General features: G+C 66.4%; 1 protein-coding gene across 1 annotated transcript in view; it reads right to left on the reverse strand.

Moving 5' to 3' along the window:
* Positions 1-2206: 2206 nt before the first annotated feature.
* The window catches only part of TGFA (transforming growth factor alpha), a 79273-nt gene continuing 57093 nt past the window's right edge, over positions 2207-24386 (reverse strand). The window contains exons 3-6 of the mRNA XM_077915819.1: positions 17045-17165; positions 7735-7884; positions 5923-6032; positions 2207-4932 (exon numbers count right to left, since the gene is read on the reverse strand). Coding sequence (XP_077771945.1) covers positions 4925-4932; positions 5923-6032; positions 7735-7884; positions 17045-17165 — 389 coding nt within the window. The 3' untranslated portion in view covers positions 2207-4924. The remainder of the gene's footprint in view (positions 4933-5922; positions 6033-7734; positions 7885-17044; positions 17166-24386) is intronic.

The following is a 24386-nucleotide window of genomic DNA, read 5'->3' on the forward strand; positions in this document are numbered from 1 at the left end:
GCCACCCGCTCACGGGGTGTGGGGTGTGGACGGCAGCAGGGCCTGGATGAGAATCGGGGGGACTGTAGACATGTGCACGTGCCGCCTGGCAGGTCCGCGGCTGGGCTGATGGGGGGTCACTAGCTCAGTGGCGACGGCACCGCCAGGCCCAGGTGGCGCACATCCCGCTCGGCTGCACGGAGACGTTAGCAAGTCCCCAGAGAGCAGAGGGGGAGGGGGCTTCCAGAAGGCGGGAGGGGACGCGGGCCGGAGCTCCGGGGCTGCCGGGCAGGCAGGAGGCAGGGCCGCGCTGAGGGGGGCGACGGCGGGCTGGGCCAACGGCCACCAAGACGAGGCCGACAGTGGGGACCCCGGTCCTTGCAGGGAACGGCTGGTCCCCGGGATGAAGGGGGACGACTGCTTTGCTTCACTGCAGGAGGGGACAGCCCAGGGCCCCACCGGGACCGGGATCCCGACAGCCCAGGGCCCCACGAACCCCGGGACCACCTCGGCTTGGGATCAGGGAGGCGGGAGGAGCGGCACCGGGAGAGGCTCCCACGGGGTAGAGAGGAGGCGGAGCGGCCCCCAGTCGCCGGGACGGAACAGGGCCCAGGGGCGGAGGGAGCACCAGGTGCAGGTGCGGCTGCCCTTTGGGTCCCAGGAGGGGCTGAGGGCTCTGCTGAAGGGCAGCCACCAGGCCGGTGCACTGGGGACAGGGGCTGCCTTGCTTCACCTCTGGGGGAGGGGGGGACAGCAGGTGCTCCAGGCTTGCCTCCCTCATGAAGCCGAGCATCCCTTGGGACCAAGGTCTGGCGTCCCTCCACTGCCACCCGCTCCCGGCCGCTGCCGCACGAGCCCCTGCGGGGTGCAGGTGTGGGGTGCACGCAGGGGTCGCAGGTGCGGGGTGCAGGTGTGGGGGCAGCGGGCCTGGGGCACCCGGGTGGGCAGCCGTAGGACAGCCCTGCGGCGAGGGACGGGGCCCTGGGGGCAGGCAGGCCTGCTCCCCTGTCAGCGGCCCCAGGCAGAGAAACTCCAAGCAAATGCAGGCCTGAGGTCAAGGCTGTGAGTTCTGAGACCCGAACCACTGCGGCCTGTGTTGGGACACACGCCCGGGTTCCCTCCTCCGCCAGGCCTCGGGGAAGCTTCTCCTAAGGACGAGGCCCCACACTCACCTGCCTGCTGCCGAGCCCTGCAGCACTGGGGTTCTCAAACCTGAGCACCCATTGGAAGCACCTAGAAGGGGCTCCAGCGCCTCTGCAGTTTAGTAGGTCTGGGGTGGGGCTGAAAATGTGCCTTCCTGACAGGCCCCCGAGGGCGGTGTGGCTGCAGCGGGCCTAGGGTCGCCTGGGGTCACCTGGGGCCTGGGGGTCACCTGGGGTCGCCTGGGGCCTGGGGTCACCTGTGGTCGCCTGAGGCCTGGGGTCACCTGCGGTCACCTGGGGCCTGGGGGTCACCTGGGGTCGCCTGAGGCCTAGGGTCACCTGTGATCGCCTGGGGTCACCTGGGGGTCACCTGGGGTCGCCTGAGGCCTAGGGTCACCTGTGATCGCCTAGGGTCACCTGGGGGTCACCTGGGGTCGCCTGGGACCTGGGGTTGCCTGGGGCTGCCTGGGGTCGCCTGAGGCCTAGGGTCACCTGTGATCGCCTGGGGTCACCTGGGGGTCACCTGGGGTCGCCTGAGGCCTAGGGTCACCTGTGATCGCCTAGGGTCACCTGGGGGTCACCTGGGGTCGCCTGGGGCCTGGGGTTGCCTGGGGCTGCCTGGGGTCGCCTGGGGCCCCGGCGCTCTCTGCCTTACAACTTGAGCCCCTTTTGCATGTGGTCTGCACCTGGTCCAGGGTCACCTTCTGCGTCAGCGTCTCAGCCAGGCCCCGGTTCCCTGGGGGCAGGGACTGCGTGCTTGTATTTCCCTCTGCATCGGCCGGCTTAGTGTCAGACGTGTGGACAAGGACCTGCACAGCCGGGACCTCGCAGGACTCGGTCTCTTCAGACGGGGAGCCTCCCTCACTAATTTTAGGATTCCCGCACTTTGCAAAAGAGCATCTAATTTTTTCTCATCATCCACGTTTGTGGAGAAAAGCTGTAATTTGCTTTGCAGCGGCATGCCAACCTCAGGGAGAAAAGCTGCAGCCTTGATTTGGGGGGGGGGGGGTGGTTCATGGCTTCATCCTTCCCAACAAGGTGCAGGACAACCGGAGGACAACGCACAGGACTGAGAAACACACGGGTTTTGTACTGCTCACCAGTCTTTAAATAAGTGTAATTCAGATATTAAGGAAAAGAACTGCTGATCACATTAACGCATTACAGAAATCAAAATTAACTTATCACACAAAATAAATTAAAACATTAAATATTAACCTTCTCAGTGCAACATATACAGAAGTCAGAGTAACACGTTCTAAAAAAAAAAAAAAAAGCATCAGGTTTGTTATAATAAAGGTACTGAAAAGCCGAATGCTTCGGGAGGTCCCTGCGGGGGGAGGCGCTGCTTCTCGGGCCGCGTGTGTCCCCCACAAGATCCCTCGGGAAGCCCCGCGGGCCGCGGCTGGGGCGGCTCTTGGGCCCCGCATTAAGGCCAAAGGTCTGTGTCCGCCCGTGCCCGGGGCGCCCGCCGCGGCCTGCGTGTCCCCCGCTGAGCGGGTGCGGGGCTCAGGGCCCGGCCCGAGCCACAGGGCGGGGGGGGGGGCGAGCTGCGCGGGGAGCTTGTTGGTCCGTTTCTGCCAGAACTGCCCGGGGGGGGCGTGGCTGGTGGCCCAGGTTCCGAGACAACCCGGCCGGGAGCCCCGGGAGATGCCAGCGCCCCCACCCCCCGCCCCGGAGGGCACCGGTCCCCAGGGGCTGCACCTGCCCGGCTCCCGGCGCCTCTTGATCCCTCCTCCTGCGGGGACCAGGGCTGGGGGCCGTGTGCCCTTCACCCGGAGGCCCACGTGTCCTGCGGGGCCAGGCCAGGCCCCACGGGAGAGTCCCAAGGACCCTCTCCCCTTTCCTCTTCCCGAGACAGATGCGGGGAGCAGCCCTGCTCCCACCCCGTGGCCGGGTCGCCCCGGAAGGGAGCCCTGATCAGAACCCCGGGCTTCGGGGCGGTGCAGACGCAGGAGCCATCGGCACGGTCCTGAGACGCCCCCCGGAAGGGGGCACCCATCCAGCTGCTCCCGGAGCACCGGCGCCCCGCAGGGCACGGACTCCCGCACTTTCCGGGGCGCACAGGGCTTCTGGGGCGCTCAGCCCCGCCTGCCCTCACCTGGCCTCTGCCGCGGATGGTCCTGCACCTGCCGGTCTCAGGGCACCGCCCCGGGAGCCACGGCGGCCCTCCCCCCCCGCCCACGGCCTGGCCCAAGGCGACGGCCCGCGGGGAAGCCAGAGGCTCCCGTCCTGCCCTCCCCAGTCTCCGCGAGGGCCGGACGCCCCAAGCCTGAGCCGGGGTCCGCCAAGCGGTCAGCAGAGCCCCGCGGCCTCAACTGCTCTGGGAAAGACTGAGGAGAGTCGGGTCTGGGGCTCTCCCGTCGGACTCGATCGGCCGAGGACAGGGCCGGGGGCCGTGGGGGGGCCGTGGGGGGCCCGTGGGGGGCCCGTGGGGGGTCCACACAGCGGCCGCAGCCCCCGCCCGTCCCCGCCAAGGTCGCCGGCGGCTGCTTGCTGCCCTAGGGCGGCTCCGGCGCTCCCGCCTCGGCTGGAGGACCTGGGGACGGTCCAGCGGAACGGACAGACCGGGGACGAGAGTCCGCGGAGGACGGTCGCCCGATGGAAGATTTAAGCCAACCTGACATTTTAAAGGTCCCTTTCGGGACGTGGGGAGCCAGGCGCGCCCGTACACGGAGATCTTCTGCGCCAGACACTAGGGAGTCGAGTCCGCCGCACAGGGGCCTCCCGCGTTGCCTCACCGCCGCTGTTTGCCGGTTTCAGTGAAAATGACCGATTTCAGTGAAAATCCCGCTGCTCGGCTGGAGGGAACCGGTGGGCTCCCCAGGCAGGCCCGCGGATCGCGACGCCCCCAGGACAGTTTCACCTTCTGGGGGGGGGGTGAGACCCGCCCCGTGGGGAGGTGACTTGTTAGTTTTTGTTACTAAAACCAGCATCCTGAATGGAAAGGGCAAAACCAAAACCAAAACAAAAAACAAAAAAACCCAAACAAACCGCGGGGATGCTGCTCCTAATGCTGGAAAATAAATAGAAAAGTTAAATTTTTCCTTTTAAAAATAAAGCGACAGGTCGACGGGGCAACGACGTGGGGGAGGACGGCCCCCTTCATGGGTGCGGCCGCGTCCCCGGGCTCTCCCGGCGCCTCCTGGCTGGGCTGCGGGGACCCAGTGAGCCGTGGGGCCGGCGGCGGGGCTGCCTGGGGGCACTGACCCGCTGTGCGCCCGGGCCTGTCCCGGAGCCTCAGCTGCCCCGAGCGGCCGCGCAACTCCACGGGCACCACCGTGGCGCGCACGCGGGCGTCTGGAAGGGCTGGGGCTCTTTACGCCGCCTTGGGAGACCCGCGCCGACCCCACGGTCCAGGGGTCGTCTCCGGGCTGCGGTGGCCTGTCCGGACACGGGACAAGCAGCCCCCTTCCCGCCTTCTCCTCCCGGAGGCGGGTGTGGGGAAGCCCTCGGGGCCGGCCGGCACCCTCCGGGGCTGGCGGGAACACGCCGCCGAGGGACGGGGCCGCGGAAGGGCGGCCTCCGTGACCTGCAGGACACCCGCGGTCCAGGCACACGGCGCAGCCGGGTCACCCGTGCGGTTGTGCTGGGACCTGTCCTATCGCCGTGGCCCCCGATGTCTCGTCTGGGTCGCACCCGACGACCCCAAGCTCAGAGCTCCCGACAGTCGCGGGGGGGCCGTGGAAGACAGGCTGCGCGGGGGCGGGGGGGGGCTGGCAGGGTGGCGAGGTCTGTCGGCTGGTCCCGGAGAAGCCGCTCCCCTCGGCTGCCACGGCAACCCGGCCAGACGCCCCGGCTCCTCAGACGGCTGCAAGGAAGGACACACGGTGACTCCTGGGCCGTCCACAGGCTCTCGGGCCTCGCCTCGGTCCCCGGCCTCCACCACCGGGGCCGCGGCTCCTGACACTGTGCCCCTGGAGCCATGGGCCGGGCCGGTGGGGGCGGGGGGTGGGGGCACGGCTGTGCTGGGGGCCTGGTGCCCTGGAGGACGGTGGCCAGCCCGTGGGGGAGGGCGGCTTCCCCTCGGGCCCCCTAGTGTCTCCCAAGGGGGGGGCTCTGGAGGCCAGCTCCCCGACGTCTCCCTGCCCTGCTCCCTCCCCGTCCCTCCCGAGTGGGGAGGACAGCGTCCCGGGGAGCTTCGGCCAGGGCGTCTCTGGGAGGCCAGACCCTTCCGAGGCTCAGGGCCCACGTCCTCCCAGATGTGGGCAGAGAGGAACATTGGTGAGAAGCTTCCTCCACCCATTTTTTTGGGGGGGATTTTATCCATTAATTCCTGAGACAGAGAGAGGCAGAGACCCAGGCGGAGGGAGAAGCAGGATCCCTGCAGGGAGCCCCAGACCCCGGGGTCACGCCCTGAGCTGAAGGCAGGTGCCCCACCGCTGACTCCCCGGGGCCCGGACACTTCCTCCCGTTATGTCCGCCCCGAGGTGCACACAGATGGCGCAGCATCTGCAAGTCCTCTTAAAAGGCTCAAGCAACGTTCCTCCTGGTGCCCGACAACACGGAAGCTTCACCAGCTCTATGGATGGTCCTCCGAGGCCGTGGGGGAGACGGGGAGTGGGGCCCGCAGAGGCCCCTGTGGCTCACGGTCGGACCCAAGCACACCTTTGGCTGACTCAGTTTACCCGCGTCATTCACAAACCCTCCCAAGGCCATGATAAGGGTTAACGCGTTAGCATCCTCAAGAGGCTCCTGGAGATTGAACAAGCCGCCCCTGCCCGGCCCCTGCCCCGGGTAGGTGAGGGAAGGGGGCTCCTCCGCCCGCTGTGCCCCTGGCGCGGCCCCTTACGCCCCTTACCTGTCTCCGAGTGGCAGCAGGCGGCCCTTCCCTTCAGCAGGGCGCTGGGCTTCTCGTGCCGGCACAGGAGGGCCTGGCACCACTCACAGTGCTTCCGGACCTGGCAGCAGCTGTGGGCAGAGGGCAGAGGACGCGGCTGTGCGGGGCTCGGGCACGGGGGCGCCGTGGCGCGTGCCCGGCCTTCCCGCGGGGGCCCCGGGCGGGCGTGCAGCTCGGCGCGCAGCCTTCCAGTTGGGTGCAGGCCGTTCGGGCCGCGGCGGAGCAGCACGCGGGCTGGCGGGCAGAGAAGCAAGTGCCGCGTGGGACGCAGCTGACGTGGAGACCCCTGGAGCTGTCCCCGCGGGCACGGGGGGGGGGGGGAGGGGGGCAGGCTCCGCCCACCTCGCGGGAACGGGCAGGGCTTCCTGCTGGGCGGGGGCCCAGGAGCCAGCGAGGAAGCGGGCCCGTCGCTGGGCCGCCGTCCCGGGGCCCGCTGGCGTCTCATGGTCCCCAGCCCGGGGCCCCGCATCTCGAGGCAGCGGAGCGAGAGCCTGTGACCCTCCGTCCTGGCGGCCAGCGCCGTCTGTGTGGCACGGCGCCCTCCTGAGTCGCGAGGCCGAGGCCCGGGGGGTCCAGGGTTCCCTTCCGCGGGCAGCTGGCGGGGGGCTGGGTCCAGCCACGTCCTAGCAAGGGTCACCCAGGCGGTGAGGCGAGGCCTCCACACAAGCTGGTCGCGACCAACCGCGAGTCAGGAGGCCGCAGGCTGCAGCCCCAGCAGCCGGTGGGGTGGGGGCTCCCGGCCTCGGCCTCGGCCTCGAGCAAGGATGGGCCGGGGAGGGGCAGAGGGACGAGGACCCGCTGCCTCCCTGGGAGAGAGGCCGCCCTGCCTTCCCGCCTCGTTCCCGTCTGCAGAGACCCTGGGAAAACCCCCTTCTAGATCCCCCGGGACAAGCTCCCGGGGCCCCCAGCTTGTCCCCGAGGCTCTGGGACCCCTGGCCAGGCAGGCGCCTGGGAGCGACGGCGGGCGCAGGTGGGCGGCCCTGGGGGGCACCCTCGTGGGGCGCAGGCCCGACTGCTGCCCTTCCCAGCACGCGGGTGGGACACACGGCGAAGGGCAAGGGGCGGGGAGGGCAGCCTCACCCCTGCCCCCGAGGCTCCGTCGACAGCACTCGCTCACTGTGGCCCCAGAGGCGTGCGTGTCGCCCCAACGGCCACTAACCAACGCAGGCCAGGGCCTCACGACCGTCTGTCCCGGCCCCTCGGGGCCTCCGTCTCCCCTTCGTCACCACGCAGCCCCTCCCCGGCCCCGGTGCTACGGAGGTGCGGCACCCGAGCCGATGACGTACAGGGCCTGCTCCGTGACGGGCGTGTGTGGGCACTTCCGGGGAGGCCCGCGGCCCACGCTGCCACCACAGCACGGGGGCGTCCCCCTCTGCGGAGAGCCGGGCCAGGGCGCAGGGCAGGGGCCTCCCTTGGTGGAGGCGCAGGAGGGCCCCCGGGGACGCAGGGCGAGGGGTGGCGGGGAGGCGAGTGCAGAGGGAAGGGCCATCGGGGACCTGTCCACGCGGCAACCCCGACCTTCGCCGCAGCCGTGGGACCCGCAGAGAGCCCCGGCGCGGAGGACGCTGGAGCCTTCCCAGTCCCCCGGCACGTCACCGCAAGGCCTGCAAGCCCAGCCCCGGGGACACTGCATGCACCTGCTGTGCACCGGCGTCCGGTGACCGCAGTGGGGACCCTCCCGGGATGGGCCCTTCCTCCACTCGGGCAGGTGGCCGTGAGCTGGGCGCCCACAGATGCCCGCGGGGCCCGCCGTCGGGGGCAGCACCTACTTACTGTATCAGCACACACGCGATGATGAGGACGGCCAGGGCCACGATGGAGACCACCACCAGGGCGGTGATGGCCTGCTTCTTCTGGCTGGCGGCCACCACGGCCAGGAGGTCGGCGTGCTCACAGCGCGCCCCGACGTACCCGGAGTGGCAGCTGGGGAAGAAAGGAAAAGGCGCTCCGTCGTCACCGAGTCAGACACGGCGACAGGGCGGCCGGTGAGTTAGGTCCCCAGGCCCCTCTGGCAGCCCACAGGAATCCGGGCTGTTTCTGAACTAAGTGCACGTATCCGGAGTTTGACGACGAGTGGAAAACACGCTAACCCAGCAGGAGACACGCACGGGCTGCGCTTTGCTGTGCCACCGTCTTCATCGAATTCCGTTAGCCCTGAGCATGCACGGAGGCGGGGGGCACGCGGGGCTCGTGCTGCAGCGGGGCTGGGCCACCTCTGCGAAGGCAGGGCCTGAGAAGCCAGCCCGTTCCAGCGACGCCGGCCTGCTCCCCCTGGAGGATCCGTGGGGGCAGGACGGAGCTGGAGCTGCGGGCAAGCGGCCCCCGGAGAGGGCACGGCCCCGTAGAGAGCACGGCCCCCCATAGAGGGCATGACCCCCCCCATAGAGGGCACGGCCCCGTAGAGGGCACGGCATCACGATCACGGGTATCACAGGCTCCTTCGCTCTCCCGTGTGCGTGTGCGTGTGCGTGGAGGCCCAGGCTGCTCCCTGCGTGCAGCTCTCGCTCCCGCTGCCTCCCGGACCCCCATCCCTGGGGCCGCCACGGGGTGAGCCCCTGGGACTGGGTCGGCCGAGGAGGGGATGGTTGTTTCCCGATGCAGGTGGTCCCCCCCCAGCCCCGATTCTTTTCAACAGAAGATACTTGCTCGCGGCCCCCGCACGGGTACCTCCGTCCTGCTGACTTGGCTACTGTATAGAATGTGGGGTCACCGCGGCCTCGGGGGCCTCCTTCCCGCAGGGACTTGCGCCCCACGTCGCACATGGAGGCCGACCTCTGTTTCCCCCAACGTGGCCACGGCAGCCACCTTCTCCCTTTTCTTCCCGGGAGGCCCCTCTGGACGCTGGTCTGTGACCTTCACCTCGAAGGACGAGGGAGACGAAGGGGCTGCGGGGTCTGGCTGCATCGTGCAGGGCTTTGCGGTCCCCTAAGCCCGGGGGCAGGGGGGCCCCAACACGGTGTCGTCTCTGCGGCACAGGCTTCTCTTCGCGTTGATGTGGCGACGCTCGGGCCAGAGCAGCAGAGTGCGCCATCACCAAGGCGCACGGGACGCGCTGCCCGAGGCCTCTGGGGACGGCGGACGCTGCTCTGGGACTCCTGGCCGGGGTCTGCGGGTTGCAGTTGGGCCCTCGTCCTTCTGTTAGGGGTCCTGGCCCGGCACATATGCTCCCCCCATCCACGCACGGTGGTCGAGGCACCCGTCCAGCTCGGGGGACAGGTGGCTCACGGACAGGTGGCTGGGGACATAGGTGGCTGGGGGACAGGTGGCTGGGGGGACAGGTGGCTGGGGGGACAGGTGACTGGGGACAGGTGGCTGGGGGGACAGGTGACTGGGGACAGGTGGCTGGGGACACAGGTGGCTGGAAGACAGGTGGCTGGGGACAGGTGGCTGGGGGGACAGGTGACTGGGGACAGGTGACTGGGGACAGGTGGCTGGGGGACAGGTGGCTGGGGACAGGTGGCTGGGGGACAGGTGACTGGGGACAGGTGGCTCGGGACAGGTGGCTGGGGACAGATGGCTGGGGGGACAGGTGACTGGGGACAGGTGGCTGGGGACACAGGTGGCTGGAGGACAGGTGGCTGGGGGGACAGGTGACTGGGGACAGGTGACTGGGGACAGGTGGCTGGGGGACAGGTGACTGGGGACAGGTGGCTGGGGACACAGGTGGCTGGAGGACAGGTGGCTGGGGGGACAGGTGACTGGGGACAGGTGACTGGGGACAGGTGGCTGGGGGACAGGTGACTGGGGACAGGTGGCTGGGGACACAGGTGGCTGGAGGACAGGTGGCTGGGGGGACAGGTGACTGGGGACAGGTGACTGGGGACAGGTGGCTGGGGGACAGGTAGCTCGGGACAGGTGGCTGGGGGACAGGTGACTGGGGACAGGTGGCTGGGGACACAGGTGGCTGGAGGACAGGTGGCTGGGGGGACAGGTGACTGGGGACAGGTGGCTGGGGACACATGGCTCTGGGGACAGGTGGCTCGGGGACAGGTGACTCTGGGGACAGGCTCCCGCCCCGCCTGGCTTCCTGCGCATTCCAGGCTGCGCCCCCCAACACTGCAACGGTGGAACCAGGGGACCGTGGATTAACCCCTCCCCGCTTTTGAAAGTGACTTATTTCAGGAGGCGGCCGGGAGGGCGAGAGAGCGCCTGCGCGGGTGGGGGTGGGGGTGGGGGGTGGGGGCGCGGAGGCACAGGCCTCAGCAGGACCCACCCCGTAGCCCCTGAGCCCCACAGCCCCGCAGCCCCCCCCCAGCCCCCCAGCCCCACCCAGGCCCACAGCCCCGTGGGGTCAGCCCTGAAGCCCAAACCCGCGGCGGCTGCTCATCCTCTGAGCCACGGGGCCCCACCGGCCAAGCTCTCGCCAAGGCCTGACCCTGTTGGGTGCCTGCCCCCCACACCTGCCCCCTCCCCGTGGTGTCCCCGTCACCTGCGCCCAGCCCACCTGCCACCCGCCCGCGTCAAGCGGTGCTCAGCACAGGCACACAGACACACGGATGGACCCACAGACGGACGCACGGCCACCGGGACAACCGCTCTCCGCCGCCCTGTCCCCGCCGCCGTCAGGCCGCACCTCGAGGGGCCCCTGCCTGCCCCAGGCGCCCCAGGATCCCGGCCCTCGGGTCGCCGTCCTCCGCGGCCTGGCCCCTGCCCCTAGGCCAGCACAGGAGGCTGCCGGGGAGCCTGCACTTCTGGGGTCTCAGGGGGCTCAGGGCCCTCACGGGAGCCTGCGCCAGGCCATGGCACGTCCCCAGGGGGTCCACGCAGCTCCCCAGGCTGTGCAGCGGGTCCGGGCGCCCCTCCTCTGGCCTGCAGGCTCTGGAGACACGACCCCTGACACCTCCCGCCGGGGCCTCTGCACACCTGCCGCGCGGACCATCGGCGCGGGGCTCCGAGGATCCCGGTTAAACGACGGTGGCCTCGGGCCGATGCGCACAAGGCGGCCTTCCTGCCCCGCGCCCCGCTCCTCCGGGAAGCCGCGTCTCTTACTCCCAACAGTCACACATGCAGGTGAGGCCGGGGCTGCTTAGGGACGAGGGGGTGGGGGGCTGCCAGGGTTAAGACCTAATGATCCCCCAGGGAGGCGACCTTTCTGGGGTCCTGCCACGGTCTTCATGGCGCGGAGGGCAACCTGGGGCAGTGCTTTCGCGCCAAGCTCCGAGCCTCAGTGCAAAGGGAACGGCGGACTGCTCGGTCCCCTCGCTGCGGCGCCGCCAGTCCCCCCGGCTCCCCCGCTGCGCCATCCACCCCCACGCGCGGGAGACACACCCCGGCTGGCTCACCTGCTGCCGGCTCCCCGCCCCCCCCCCCCCCCCCCCCCCCGTCTTCCTCCCAGGGGAGCCCCCTGGTTTGTGTGCCGGGCCCTTGCCAGCCCGCCCGGCCCCAAGCTGCCCCTGGAGGGGCTCCGGCTCGTTGGAAGCCGTCGTGTCCACCGGCACGTCTCCGTGATCATGCACGTCTCAGCCTCAGGGGCTCAGGGAGCCGAGCGTGCGCGTGGCGAGCACTGCCCGAGAGGCCCGGGGGACGCGGCTGCGCCCAACCACGGCCCTGCGGGTCCCGGCCTGGGCGCGCTCGGGGAAGAGCAGGTCCTCGCCCGGAGCGGCCAACTGCGTCAGGGGCGCGAGAGCTGCCGGCCGCGGTCCTCGGGTCCCTCCGCCCAGGCCTGAGAACGGTGGCTTGGAGGAAAGGCCAGAGGTAACGGTGAGGAGGCGGAGGCGGAGCCGGGAGCCACCCACCATGAGGGCCTCCTAGCGACATCCAGGTTGGCTGCCCGCTGCCGTCGCCTCGGGAGCCCGACACCACCCCCAGGTCCGGGCCGCGGCGTCAGAACCCGCGGGAGGCCGGCCGGGCCGCGGGCACCAAGGGGGCCGCAGAGGAAGGCAGTGGCCCCGGCCAGGGGGCCCCGAGGCCTTTCCATTTTTGTTCCCCCGTCAAGACGGCTTCGGTGCTTCTCCTAGGAGCGAACTGTGGCTGGAGGCCTCCCCGCGTGAACGAGAAGAGAGAAATGATCCTCGAGGCGCCTTTTCTGTCTCCCCGGCCGCGGGCCTGCGTGCGAGCCTTGCCGTCCACGGACGTGCTCCCTTCCCCCGGTCACAGGGCTCTTTTCCAATTTCCAAGGAATATGATGATGTGTAGAGGCCTATGCTCCCAAACGTTTTCTTTTTTTTCTTATAAATTTTCTCCAGCTGGAAAAGGAACGTTTCTACGCAAACTGGGAAGGGCATATATTACAATAAAGCAGGAAAAAAAAAAAAGCCCACACTCGTTGACCCCACGTCCCCTAGTGGCAAACTGACATGTTCCTTTTTGAGCTATTTCTATGTAGTTTTTAATATTGTCGTTTCCTTTTTTTTTTTTTTTTTTTTTTTGCAGTCTTGTCTCGCCATGTCATTTCCATCTCGTCACCACGTCGTTAGAGGACCGGGAGGTCGTTTCAAATGTCGCACAACGATGTGTGTCCCAAACCCTTCCGGCTCAGGCTGTATCCAGCTCTGGCATCACGGACCCCGACAGGCCGTCACCCGACTGTACGCGCCTGTCTGTGCTGCAGACGATGTGCTGGGGACAGGGCCCCGCAACGGGACGCCTCACGGAACAGACCGTGGAGCCACACGGCTCGAGGCCCGTTCGTCGTCGCCTGGTGCCTGCGGGGCCCTGGGGTGCGCTCCTGCTGGAGGCAGCGCGGGAGTGAGGACGCGCCCCTTCTCCAGGCCTACGGATGGCACGACCTCGTGACTTCTCCCTGTTTTTTACCTTAGCTCCGCGCCCAACGTGGGGCTTGAACTCAAGACCCCGAGATCAAGAGTCGCAGGCCCTGCCAACGGTGCTGCCCGGCGCCCCAATGTCGACTGCGTGGCCCCTGCACCGGCCGCCGCCCGCCGGGACGTAGACCTGCACCACGTGGCCCGGGCCCCGCCTGCCCGCACCTCCACCTCCCGCTCCCCTCCTTGGTCGCGTTGCAGCCGGCCGGGGCGGAGGGCACGTCCCCGCACAACGCTGGCCTCTGTGCGGAGCCCCCGACAACGTGCCCGGCCTGGCCCCTGGACAGCAAACCCGTGTTTGCTGCGGGAATGTGAAGTCGGGGTTCGGGCACCGCAGAGCACGTCGCAGGAGGGAAGCCGCGGACCGGCTGCCACGGGCTGAGCCCCGGGAACCCTCGGGACAGGTCACCTGAGCGACGGTTCTCCGTTGTTCCAAGGCCCCGCAGGCAGCGGCCCCTGGGCTGAGTGTGTCCCGGGGGAAAGGCCGTGCAAGTCCCGACCCCGCACTCCTGGGGCTTTGCTGTCCTTGGAAATCCGTTCCCGCGTGCTCCTGCTGTCCCCGCGGGGACCTACCGAAGGAAGCCGCAAGCACCGCCCGCGGTTCAGCCGAAACGTGGGGCCCAAGACTTCGCTCACTACCGTCGGCTGCGTCTGACGTCTGACGGGCTGTGTGCTCTGCCTTCGGCTCACGCTTCGGGGTGAGACGTCATTCCAGGTTCTCCGGAATCCTGAGGACCGTCTTCTCATAGAAAACAAGGCTGAGGCACGACAGTAGCTTAGAAGGAGCCCCCGCTTCTTCGATTATGATCTCGGGTCACTACGGGCCTTTCTAAGGCCGTGACGCGGCCGGCCAGCCTCGAAGGAAGGCTGGTTTTATTGGCCGGAGTGAGTGTCAGCAACCCAAGGGGCGGTTCACGCGAGTGGGGACAGAAGGTTCTGCTCTCGGCCCAGACTGGGAGTTCCCGCTCTGGGGGGGATTAGTTATCCCAGTCTTCTAGGAACTGCAGACACAAGGGTCCGTGTTTGTCCCCACCAGGCGTCCAAGCTCACACGGTGAGCAGAGTGGGTCAGGGCCCACACCCGGGTCAGCACGGGGCAGTGGGGAGCCATGGGGGTGAGACCCAGGGAGGGCGAGCTGGGATGGCACGGGATGGGGATGGGGATGGGGCGGTGATGGGACAGGGACAGGGATGGGATGGGGACGGGGATGGGATGGGTATGGGATGGGGACAGGGATGGGATGGGGACGGGTATGGGATTGGGAGAGGGATGGGGATGGGTATGGGATGGGGACGGATGTGGGATGGGGATGGGGACGGGTATGGGATGGGGATGGGATGGGGACGCGTATGGGATGGGGACGGGATGGGGATGGGATGGGGATGGGCATGGGGATGGAGATGGGATGGGGATGGAGACTGGATGGGGATGGGATGGGGATGAGATGGGGATGGGATGGGGATGGGATGGGGACAGGGTGGCGGGTCAGTGAAACTTGACCTCTGGGGATCCCTGGGGAGCTCAGCAGTTTAGCGCCACCTTCAGCCCAGGGCGTGATCCTGGAGACCCGGGATCAAGTCCCACATTGGGCTCCCTGCATGGAGCCTGCTTCTCCCTCTGTCTATGTCTCTACCTCTCTCTCTCTCTCTCTCTCTCTCTCTTCTCTCATGAATAAATAAATAAAATCTTAAAAAAAAAAAAAGAAACTTGACCTCTGAAATGCTGGTAACTTCCTGCAACTCCTCAAGGACGACGCAGATCGTCCCCTGCTGCCACGTAGAACACACCTGTGGGCCGATTACCGCCCCCTGGGCTGCCAAGGTCTGCTGGGGAAACTGAGGTCAGGCGGCGCTCAGTGCTCGCAGGGCTGTGTCTCCCGACAGGTGGTCGGCCTTTCCGAACCACAGGGACGGCCCGGCTGTTTCTGGAGATCCCGCACTTGCCGGGTGGTCCGGGCGGAGGGCTGGGGGCGACCCCGACGTCCCTGTGTGCGCGGCGGGCAGACGCCAATGCCTCTCTTGGAAACAGAAGAGCCTAGTGATTCGAGACGTTCAAGAGCAAGACTGAACTGAGCGAATGTCGAGATCCCGTCGGCGTCCTGCAGCGACGTGTGACCTCCCGTCAGCCCGGCAGGTAGAAGCCGGGGGAGGCACCTGCGTGGGCGGCGTCTCTCGGGGCACACGGGGCCCCTCAGGCACGTGCTGTCACAGGAGCTGCCCCGGGGCGTCCCGGGCGACCGGCTGAGCTGGCTCCTGGGGGACAGCGGCGGGGGCTTAGCACAGGTGACTCCATCGGGGACCTGCCGTCTCTTTGTTTAAACAGGTGAGCTTTTTAGGGCCGAACAGAGAGCCGCGTGGGGCAGGAGCTGAGAACACGAGTTTGGGGCCTGGAATCGAGCGGACTGAACCCTCAGCTCAGCCATTTACCAGCTCGGGGGCCCTGGGCCGACGGCTTCCGCGGGGCCGCCCAGGCGGTCGTCTATGCAGCAAGGACAAGGACTCCCAGGCGAGAAGGGGGCCGTGAGGACTCCGTGCGGCCCTGCAGGCGGGCGCGGGGAGCCAGGCCCTGCACGCGGCTACGGCTTTTCCAGAAAGCTCGTGATTAGTAACATTTACAGCGTGAACGGGGGTGGGGGGCGGCGGGGGCTCAGGCGTCCTGACTGTGAACACGCAGTGCTGTGTAGACGTGGTGGACGGTGAGCTCCCCGGGCTTCCAGAACGAAGAGGACAAAACCCCCCGGGCCTCCTGCCTTCAGAGGTGACCGCCGCGGCCCGGGGCTCTGTCGCCGCGGACGGTGCTGCTCCCGGCGGGCGGCTCTCGAAGCACTTGCGGCAGCCCCGGCCGGTGCGGAAGGCGCCGGGGAGGAACTCGCTGAAACTTGGTCCCCACTCGGCAGGGACTCGCCGTCTTTCTCCAAAGAGGAGCCTCCGCCGCGCAGCTGGGTGCACTGGGCGCTGCCGGAGGGCCCGAGGGTCCCCGCCGAGGGTCCCGGCCACACCGGGGCTTCCTGGCGCACCGCGGCCTTTGTGGGCTCGAGCGTCCCGCACATGCTGCGCTGCTGACAACGCGGTGCCGTCAGCCCCTGGGGGCCCTTGCATATAATTTAATAGAAATGGTAACCCTGAGTAATCGTCGTCGTGCTTTGTGTTCACGGGCTGGGACGCGGCAGGGGCCCCCCCCCCCCCCCCCCCCGTGAGGCTCCAGGCCCCGCCCGCGTCCATGCAGCTGCACCTCCGGGGGACAGAAGCACAGCATCGGGCGGGCAGACGGACACCCGCGGCACCGTGGCTGGGAGCTCCTGCTCTGCGACCCGGGCGCGACCTCTGTGTGCCCGACTCATGGGGTCCTGACGGGGACGCGTGGCCGAGCCCAGGGAGCGGGCCTGGACCGGGGTCCGCGGAAGCGCAGGGCCCAGATCCTAGCTCCCGCTGACGTTGTGGCGTCCCTCACTGGTTCTGTGACGCTGGGCCGGGCAACGGCTGCCTTTCTACCAGTTGTGACCCACGGAAACGGCGGCGACCGCACGGTGGGTGGCTTCCCACGGGGGCGGAGGGCGGGTTTTGTTCCCTCCCACCCCCAGGGGCTACCTGGAGGCTCGCGATGGTGGCAACTGTGAGGCGGGGGCGCCGGTGCCGAGAGGGTGGGGGCCGGGCTGCCGTCCCTGGACGCCCCGGAGGGCCCGGAGCCCCGCAGCTGAGGACTGCCCCCCCGGGGGTTCTACACGGGCAGATGGACAGACGGCGCTTCTTAAACACCCCTTCCCCAGACCAGCGTGAACCCTCCGCCTGGAGAACACAGGCCCCGGCCTCCGACTTGTCTCCAGTGTCGTCTCCCCGCTGGAGCCACCGCAGGTCCCCCGACGCCCAGGCCTGGGGCGCCTCCCTGTCCTCCCCGCCGGGCAAACCCCCCCCCACCCCGGCCGCTCCAGGAAGCTTCCCTCAAGAGCCCGGGCACAGGCTCCGAGCACAGTGAGCCCCGGGCCCCCACCCGGCGCCCCGCCCTCTGGAAGCCCCAACGAGGGAATTACGCCTGGACCCGGGGATTTTCAGAGTCGGCCGAACCCAAGTGTGACCCCGGGTGCTTGTTACAGACGCAGATCCCCAGGCTCCCACCCGCCCCCGCTCCCTGGCGACCCCGGGGTCCCGCCACTGGAATCCGGAGCTTCAACCCCGGGCTTTGAAGCAGGTGTGGCTCAGCCTGCTGTGCGGACCGTCCCCCCCAGCTCCGGGGGCTCAGGCAGGTGGTGGGGATGTCCCCGTTCCTCCCACGGGCTGCAGCGACGCCCCCGGCCCCGGGACCTCAGGACAGCAGGGGACACTTACACGCACGCGGGCTTGTCCTCCTGCACCAGAAACCTGCAGGTTCCATGGAAGCAGAACTGGCTGTGGGAGTCCGGGCAGTCGTTGAAGTGGGACACCACGGCGGCGGCCACGGGCGGGCGTGCTGCGGAGAGAAGGACATGCGGCTCAGACCCGCGGCCCCCGCCGCCCGCTCCCCCTGCACGGGGTCCTCGGCGCTCCCCGTCTCCGGGGCGGGACCTCGGGCGCCAGGCCCTCGTGCCTCCCCGCAGGGTGCACCGTGCCCCTACCTTGTCGAACACTGAACGGACTCTCCGAGGGACCCAGCGTTTAGGGCCTGCCCTGCGCGGCCGCACCTTAACTTTTGCAAAGCGACAGCGACCTTTGTTTCAAGAGAGCCTTCCCAGAACCGCGTTTCAGAGGCAAGAAGCCAGAAGGCAGTCACGGGGCGGTGCGCGACCCCCGAGGTGAGGCCGAGCGGCAACAGGGGACGGCGCGAAAGGGCCTCGGGATGCGTTACCCTAAATGAAATAGGTACGTTTCCAACGTGGTTTGTAGAGGACGAGCCCGCGGCTGACGTAGGCAACAGCTCAGGTACGGACAAGCCTGTGGCCAGCGAGGAGGCGCCGGGGCCGGGAGGGGCCTGGAGCCCAGGAGCCCGGGGGGAGCAGCATAGACACACACGGGAGGCCGGGCGTGGGGAGGGCGGCCCCCCTGGGAGCCCCTGGAGCGTCGGAGAGCCAAGGTCATGCCCTGGAGCCCCTTGGAGAGCCAAGGTCACGCCCTGGAGTCCCTTGGAGAGCCAAGGTCATGTCCCTGGAGACCCTCGGAGAGCCAAGGTCACACCCTGCTCCTGGACCTACTGAATCAGGGTCTTGGGAGGCGCCCAAGGACCTGTGACAGGCTCTCCAGGGGATTTTTCTTTTTAAGATTTTGTTTATTTGAGAGAGAAAGATAAAGAGGATAAGCAGGGGGAGCAGCAGGTGGAGGCAAAGGGAGGAGCAAAGGGCCTGATGCAGGACTCGATCCCAGGACCCGGGATCACGACCCGAGCAGAAGGCAGATGCTCCACCGCTGAGCCCCCCAGTGCCCCCAGGTGATCTCCTGTGAATCAGGTTTGTTGAGGTGGGATCACGGTAGGTTCGCAGGTGCCAGGGACCGTGCTGCGCAGGGACGGGAGGCCTGGCTTGTGTCACACGCGGAACATTGTTCAGAGACAAAGGCCTCTCAGAAGAGCAAGGGGAACCCTTGTGGCGGCAGGTCACGACCCAGGTGCTCACGACCCAGGTGCTCACGACCTGGTGGCAGGAAGGCCTGCCCTGCGCCTCCGCCCTTCGTGGCCCGGGGTCAGGTCCACGGCCACCCAGGAGGACGAGTCTGGATCTGCCCTCAGGGACACGGCTCTCCAGGGCCCTCGGGCAAGGACAAGGCCCCACCCTGCGTTCCCCGGTAGCCCGGCCCTATGGACGCTTGGCCACGGCTCCGAGATGACCCGAGAGTCTCTACCAACATGGGGTCATAAAGGGAGGGTCTCTACCAACAGGTGAGTGAGACAGAGAAGGGAAGGGAAGGGGGGCGGAGGGGACAGATGCAGGCCCAGCAACAGAGAAGGAGCCACCAGGCCAACGCGTTGGGGGGGGAGGGGGCGGGCAGGGGCAGGAGAGGTCACGCAGGTGCGGTGGCCCCAGGGCACCCAGAGCCCAGCCCCGCCCCAGCCTGGGAAGCGGCCACACACGCAGGCTTGGCTTCAGCTCTGCCCTTCCCCCAGGGCTCCACATGTCCCACCTTCTGGAGACAGAGCAGGATGCAAGCCCCGCAAGCCCTGCAAGCCCCGTGCAAGCCCCGTGCAAGCCCTGCGTGGCCCTGAGGCCTGGAGCCGGGCGACGAGCAAGGCCTGCCTGCAGCCCACGCACACTGGCTCCACGGCGCGGGGTCAGGGACCCGGAGGACGGGCCCTGGGTGCCCCTCAGCCGCGGTGGCCCCGAAACCTGTTCATCTTCACACTGTTTCTCCGGATGACGGAGCCACGACGGCGCTAGAGACCTTTGCTGACCCGTCGGAGCCCGTGCGAGGTGCGAGCGCCGCTTCCTCCGGTTGCTGTGCTGCACCCCAGGGTCTGCAGGGGGAGGCCCAGCCGCCCCGAAGGCCCATGTGTGCCCCGTGCAGGGCCCTGATGGGCACTGGGCGCGCGGAGGGGGGGCCCGAAGCCCGGGTGGGGGCGCGGCGGGCTTGCTCTCCTCCAGGCCCGGGGCTGGTCCCAACCAAAGCTTTTGGAACCGACCCTGCGCCGACCCCACGCGACCCCAGCTGGAGTTGCCGAGGGCGCGGCCCGTGCACATCGCTGCAGACGCCTCTCGGGGGGGCCGCGGAGCTGAGCCCGGGGACCCCGCACCCGGCCATGGGCCTGGGGCCTGCTTCACAGTGAAGGGCGTCTGCAGCTGCAACCTGGGCACGAGGCGCAGGGACCCGACGGGGCGGGGGGGGGGGGGGCTCCCTGGCTCGGCAGGGCCAGGCCAGCCGTCCTGCGGTTCCCAGGCAGCGGGGTGGCCACCCGGCCGTCGGGGGGCCCTCACCGGGCTCTCTGGGCTGCTCGGGGAGGTTCCCCACTCTGTGTCCCGGTGCCCGGGGTCGCGGACACGTCCCCACGGCAAAGCTCCCTCCACAGCCACTTCATCCCTCCCTCCAGGACCGGGGCTGACCTCGCCACAGTTTGCTGCGGACACCGGGCTCTCTAGTAGGAACTTCCAGCCGAGGTTCCTGACCTGCGACCAAACATTCTCTCCTCAGACACGGAGGCAAAACCCAGTAAGGCTCCTGGAACGTCCTGGAGGAAGGGCCGTGGGTTCCCTGAGTGAGGCCAGGAGTGGGCGAGCAGCCGCGGCAGGTGAGCGGGGAGGGGGGGCGCACACAGATGCCGCGGACCCAGGGCCTCTCGCCCCGGCCGGGCTCCGTTCTGGGCCCGGGGGCTCGCCTCGGGCCAGCAGCCGCCCCCCTGGACGGGGTAGAGACGCGTCCCTGGGCCTCGAGGGCACAGTGAGCATCCGGGAGATCACAGGCATCCCGAGGGCGAAGGGCATCGTCAGGAGTGAGCGTGGGGGCGCTGCCGGCCTTCTCCGCGGAGAGGAGGGCCCCCGGGAAGGGGCCGGGTTTCCTGCGGCTGCGGGACTGGGCCGAGCCAGGGGGCGGCTGGGATGCGGGCGGCAGGAGCCCCAGAGCGCGGAGGAGGCGTCCCGGCCGCCTTACGGGGGAGGGCAAGCTCCCGTCCCAGGCACCTGCCCGTCCCACGCCATCATCCGGCCCGTTGGTTAAAACCGAGAGCAGGGGATGCTTTAAAGACAGCGTGGGGAGCAGCCTGCAAACAGCTCGAGACGGGACATTCGCTTTCGGGAAGCGACGAAAGGCAGCCCTCTCCGCGGCGCTGGGCCCCCACGGGGCTGTGCTGGGCGCAGGGGAGGCCGGGCCACTTCTGCCGCCGTCGTCCCACCCACGGTCCTCAACCTCCTGACGGCAACGCCTGTACCGAAGGTGCGGGTTCCCCTGAACGCAGGTTACGGACCCTTCACCGACCTTCTGACGCCGTCTAAGCCTAACCCGGGCGCCTGCCCACCCCCCTCCCGGTTTAGACCCTCCGTCCCCGGGGCTCGCCACGCGTCCTCCTGTTACATCTCCAGCCGGGCCGCGGGGTGAGCGCTACGTCCCCGCTCGGTGTGGGTAACCTGCTCAAGGCAGCTGCCTGGGAAGCGGGACGCACGGACGGCATCTCTGACTCACGGGGCCGCGGGGCCGCGGAAAGCGAGGGTGCTGCCCCGGCCGGGAAGGATGCGGGGTCGGCGCACGATCTGCGGGGCAGCCTAGGCAGCTCCGGGCAGCGGAGGGGGCGCTTCCAGGAGGAGCACCCGGAGGCAGGACTGCTTCGGGACAGCGGGGACTCCACGCGTGGAACGTATTATCTGCACGTGGGAGCGGAGGACGGACGCAGGCGCAGAAATCCTTTGCTGGGTTCACGCCCCGAAGGGCCTGGGCTTAGCGTTCGCAGCCCGGTGGGATCTTCTGAGGTCGGACTCTGCAGGTCCTAATGACGGTGACGGTGTCAACCGCGGCGACCGTTAGTGAGTTGTCTACGGCTGTCTACACCACTGCCCGGCGCGGCATCCAGAGAACTCCAGGTAATCCTCGCAAAGGTACTAGCCCGGTGTGCTACGTGGAGAAGCCAGAGCCAGGCTGGCTGTCGCGAAAGCTCTCGCTCTAACAGCACACCGTCGCTCGGGGCGGGGGGGACACAGAGAACGTGGGGGAGTCGGGGGTCAAGAAACCCTTAAGGGCACCTTGCGTCGGGAGGACACCTCTTCCATTTGAAGAACAGACAAATCAGGGATGAGCAGGAAACACGAAGTCCTGGGACTGTTCTAGAAGCAGAAGCGCGTCCGGTCCCACGGCAACGAGGCTTTACTTGGCACCGAGGCTTCAGGAACCCAGTCCGATCCCGGTCCTGGAGCCACAGGCCCACACCGGGGAGTCTCACCCGACGACGTCCACACCCGTGCCACGGCCGGCGTCCGGCTCGCCCTCGCTCCACAGCGACACGGCCCCGTCCCCAGAGCGCGTGGGGAGGGGCAGAGGGGGGAGGCGCCCCAGGAGTCCCCAGTCGGCGTCCGGGTCCATCCCGGAGTAAAAGACGGGACAGAAGGGGGGTACGCCCACCCGCCCCCGCCCCCGCCCCCGCCCCCCGCCGGCTCCCCGGGCTGCCCCTCCTTCGGCCTCCGGCTTGTCCTCTCCCCGCCTCGCCTCGGCCCAGTCGGAAGCACAGAACCCATTAAGGAAATTGCAGGTCACGACTTCGCTTTGAAGACCGAAAGGCGAACCCCCACCCCCGCCCGCCCCGTCTCCTATTATTTAACGACTTGATTTCAAAGAGACAGAGCATTTCTTTCTTTCACGTCTTCCACCCAGAAAGCCCCTTATTCTAATTACATCCTCCTGGGGGCCAACAGCATCTGGAACCGCACTGCGAGCCGCGTCTACGCAGTCAGCGTCAGTGTCAGGCCCATCAGCCAGCCTTGAAGCAGAACGGGAACGGCCCCAGGAACGGCCCTGGGAACGGGCGCGGGGTCCCTCTGGACGGGGGATGCTGTCGGGCTTTGTTGAAGGAGCAGCCCCGTCGGAGCCCAGGGCTGCCCGGCCCCCTGTTCTCCTCCTCATTAACGTCGGGATTGCTAGGTAAGGGGGTTGGCAGGAAAGCCTCAGCCCACCCCTAGGAAAAAACGCTTCCTGCTGTCGAGTCTTTGAACCATAATCCCGTCAAGCCTTCCACCCTGAGTACATGTAATCACTACCCGGGTGACTGTTTTTCTAGAACACTCTATTCCCGCGGAGCTTTAGACAGATGCCTTTTTTCATTTACAGTCGGCAGATGTGGTCTGGATGGATGGAAGATGCTCTTCATTTTAAGTGAGATTGAGGCACCCAGAGGTGAATTTAGGGCAAAGCTCCATAGCCCTAAAAACCGGCTTCCCCGGGTCAAGGTCTGACCCTCGGATACGAGGCCGGACCCCACTGCCGGGGCCAAGGTGACCCTGGGGCGTCAGAGCCCTTCCGACAAGCACACCGAGGCCCGACAGCTCCCGACGACGATGACGATTTCAGTCCAAGAGACGGAAGGCGAGGGCCCTGCGCCTTCTCCGACCCGCGTCCCACAGGATCGCAAACCCCTGCAGCCGGGAAGACACGGGGCCGCCCGGGCGCGTCTCATCGGGGGCCTCGTACCCACCCTGTGTGTCCTGGAGCCTAATTCTATGTAAAACAACTTTTACAACAACCCCACAAGGAGTTCCATGGCTTGTTATTTAAGAAGTCCTACAAGTTCACGGCAGACGTTCTAGAAAACACCAAAAACCTACAGAGATTACTTGTTGGCTTTTCGCTGAGGAATAACCGCCGTCCCCGCAAGTGCTTAGCATTTCCCGTTAATTTTCCTTGCTTGTCCTTTGCATATGGGACGATGTTTCTTTGACCTCTGTCCTCTTGTAGTGATTGAGAATACGTATTCTCTTCTCAATCTATTGATTAAGAAACCAATTTAGAAGTAAAAACAAAAAAACTACTTAACGTGATTTTAACGTAAAGATTTACGTTAAAAAAAATTAACTGATTTACTGATTAAGGAGGACATCCGATGTTTCATTAGCCCAGCCAGGTAGGGCACTCTTCCTGCCTCCTTCCTCCTGTCCCCGGTTTCTAGCCATTATTTACTTATTTATTTATTTATTTATTTATTTTTTTAAAAATTTTTATTTATTTATGATAGTCACAGAGAGAGAGAGAGAGGCAGAGACACAGGCAGAGGGAGAAGCAGGCTCCATGCACCGGGAGCCTGACGTGGGATTCGATCCCGGGTCTCCAGGATCGCGCCCTGGGCCAAAGGCAGGCGCCAAACCACTGCGCCACCCAGGGATCCCTACTTATTTATTTTTTTAAAGATTTTATTTATTTATCTATGAGAGACAGAGAGAGAGAGGGAGACACAGGCAGAGGCAGAAGCAGGCTCCGTGCAGGGAGCCCGACGTGGGACTCGATCCCAGGATCCTAGGATCACGACCTGAGCCAAAGGCAGATGCTCAACCGCTGAGCCACCCAGGCGTCCCTCTAGTCATTATTATAACTTGATTTCATGTCCTTCCCACATTATTTTTATATGTAACTTGTACTTTCTTTTGTATTTAGTGTAACCAGACTGACAAGTCACTTGGACGCACATTATCACTTGTTCTTCTGTCTTCCTGGTTTTGGGGTTTTTAATAATACAATTGTTTACTTAGTCAAAGAGGATTTTTATAAAGATTTTTTTTTTCCAGGAAGGGCGGCACGTGAGGCGTTTGTCTATCAATGAAATATCTTAAAAACACCGTTCTGTGCTCTCACCCAGGCTGACGGCTCTGCAGGCGAGCGGCAACTCGAGTCCCTCTGTGCAGACCCCGTGGGCCTCCTACCATTTCTTTTTTTTAAAAAATGAAAATTGTCAAATTGCACTGAATGTTAATATGTTAATAAGTCTTAACATTATCAACAAGTCGCTTTCGGCTTGAGAAAGTTCTCTTTAATGATCCCTTCGATGATGTTGTCAACCCTGGTTTGTTTTCTTCTTCTGGAATCCTTGTTCTGTATATTGGATCATCTAGTTCTATTTTCCAAATTTCTTTTTTCCTCATTTATTCTGTTTTTTTTTTTTTTTTAATTCTCCGAGTTCTGGGAGATATTTACCATGCTCGTGCATGCTCTCTCTCAAATAAATACCTAAATGAAATAAAAAAAAAACAACAACAAAAACCAGATTGCTCTTCTCATAGAACGCATCTTTTCACGTGGCCAG

This window comes from Canis aureus, chromosome 11 (genome assembly GCF_053574225.1).
Source record: "Canis aureus isolate CA01 chromosome 11, VMU_Caureus_v.1.0, whole genome shotgun sequence".
Lineage (NCBI taxonomy): Eukaryota > Metazoa > Chordata > Mammalia > Carnivora > Canidae > Canis > Canis aureus.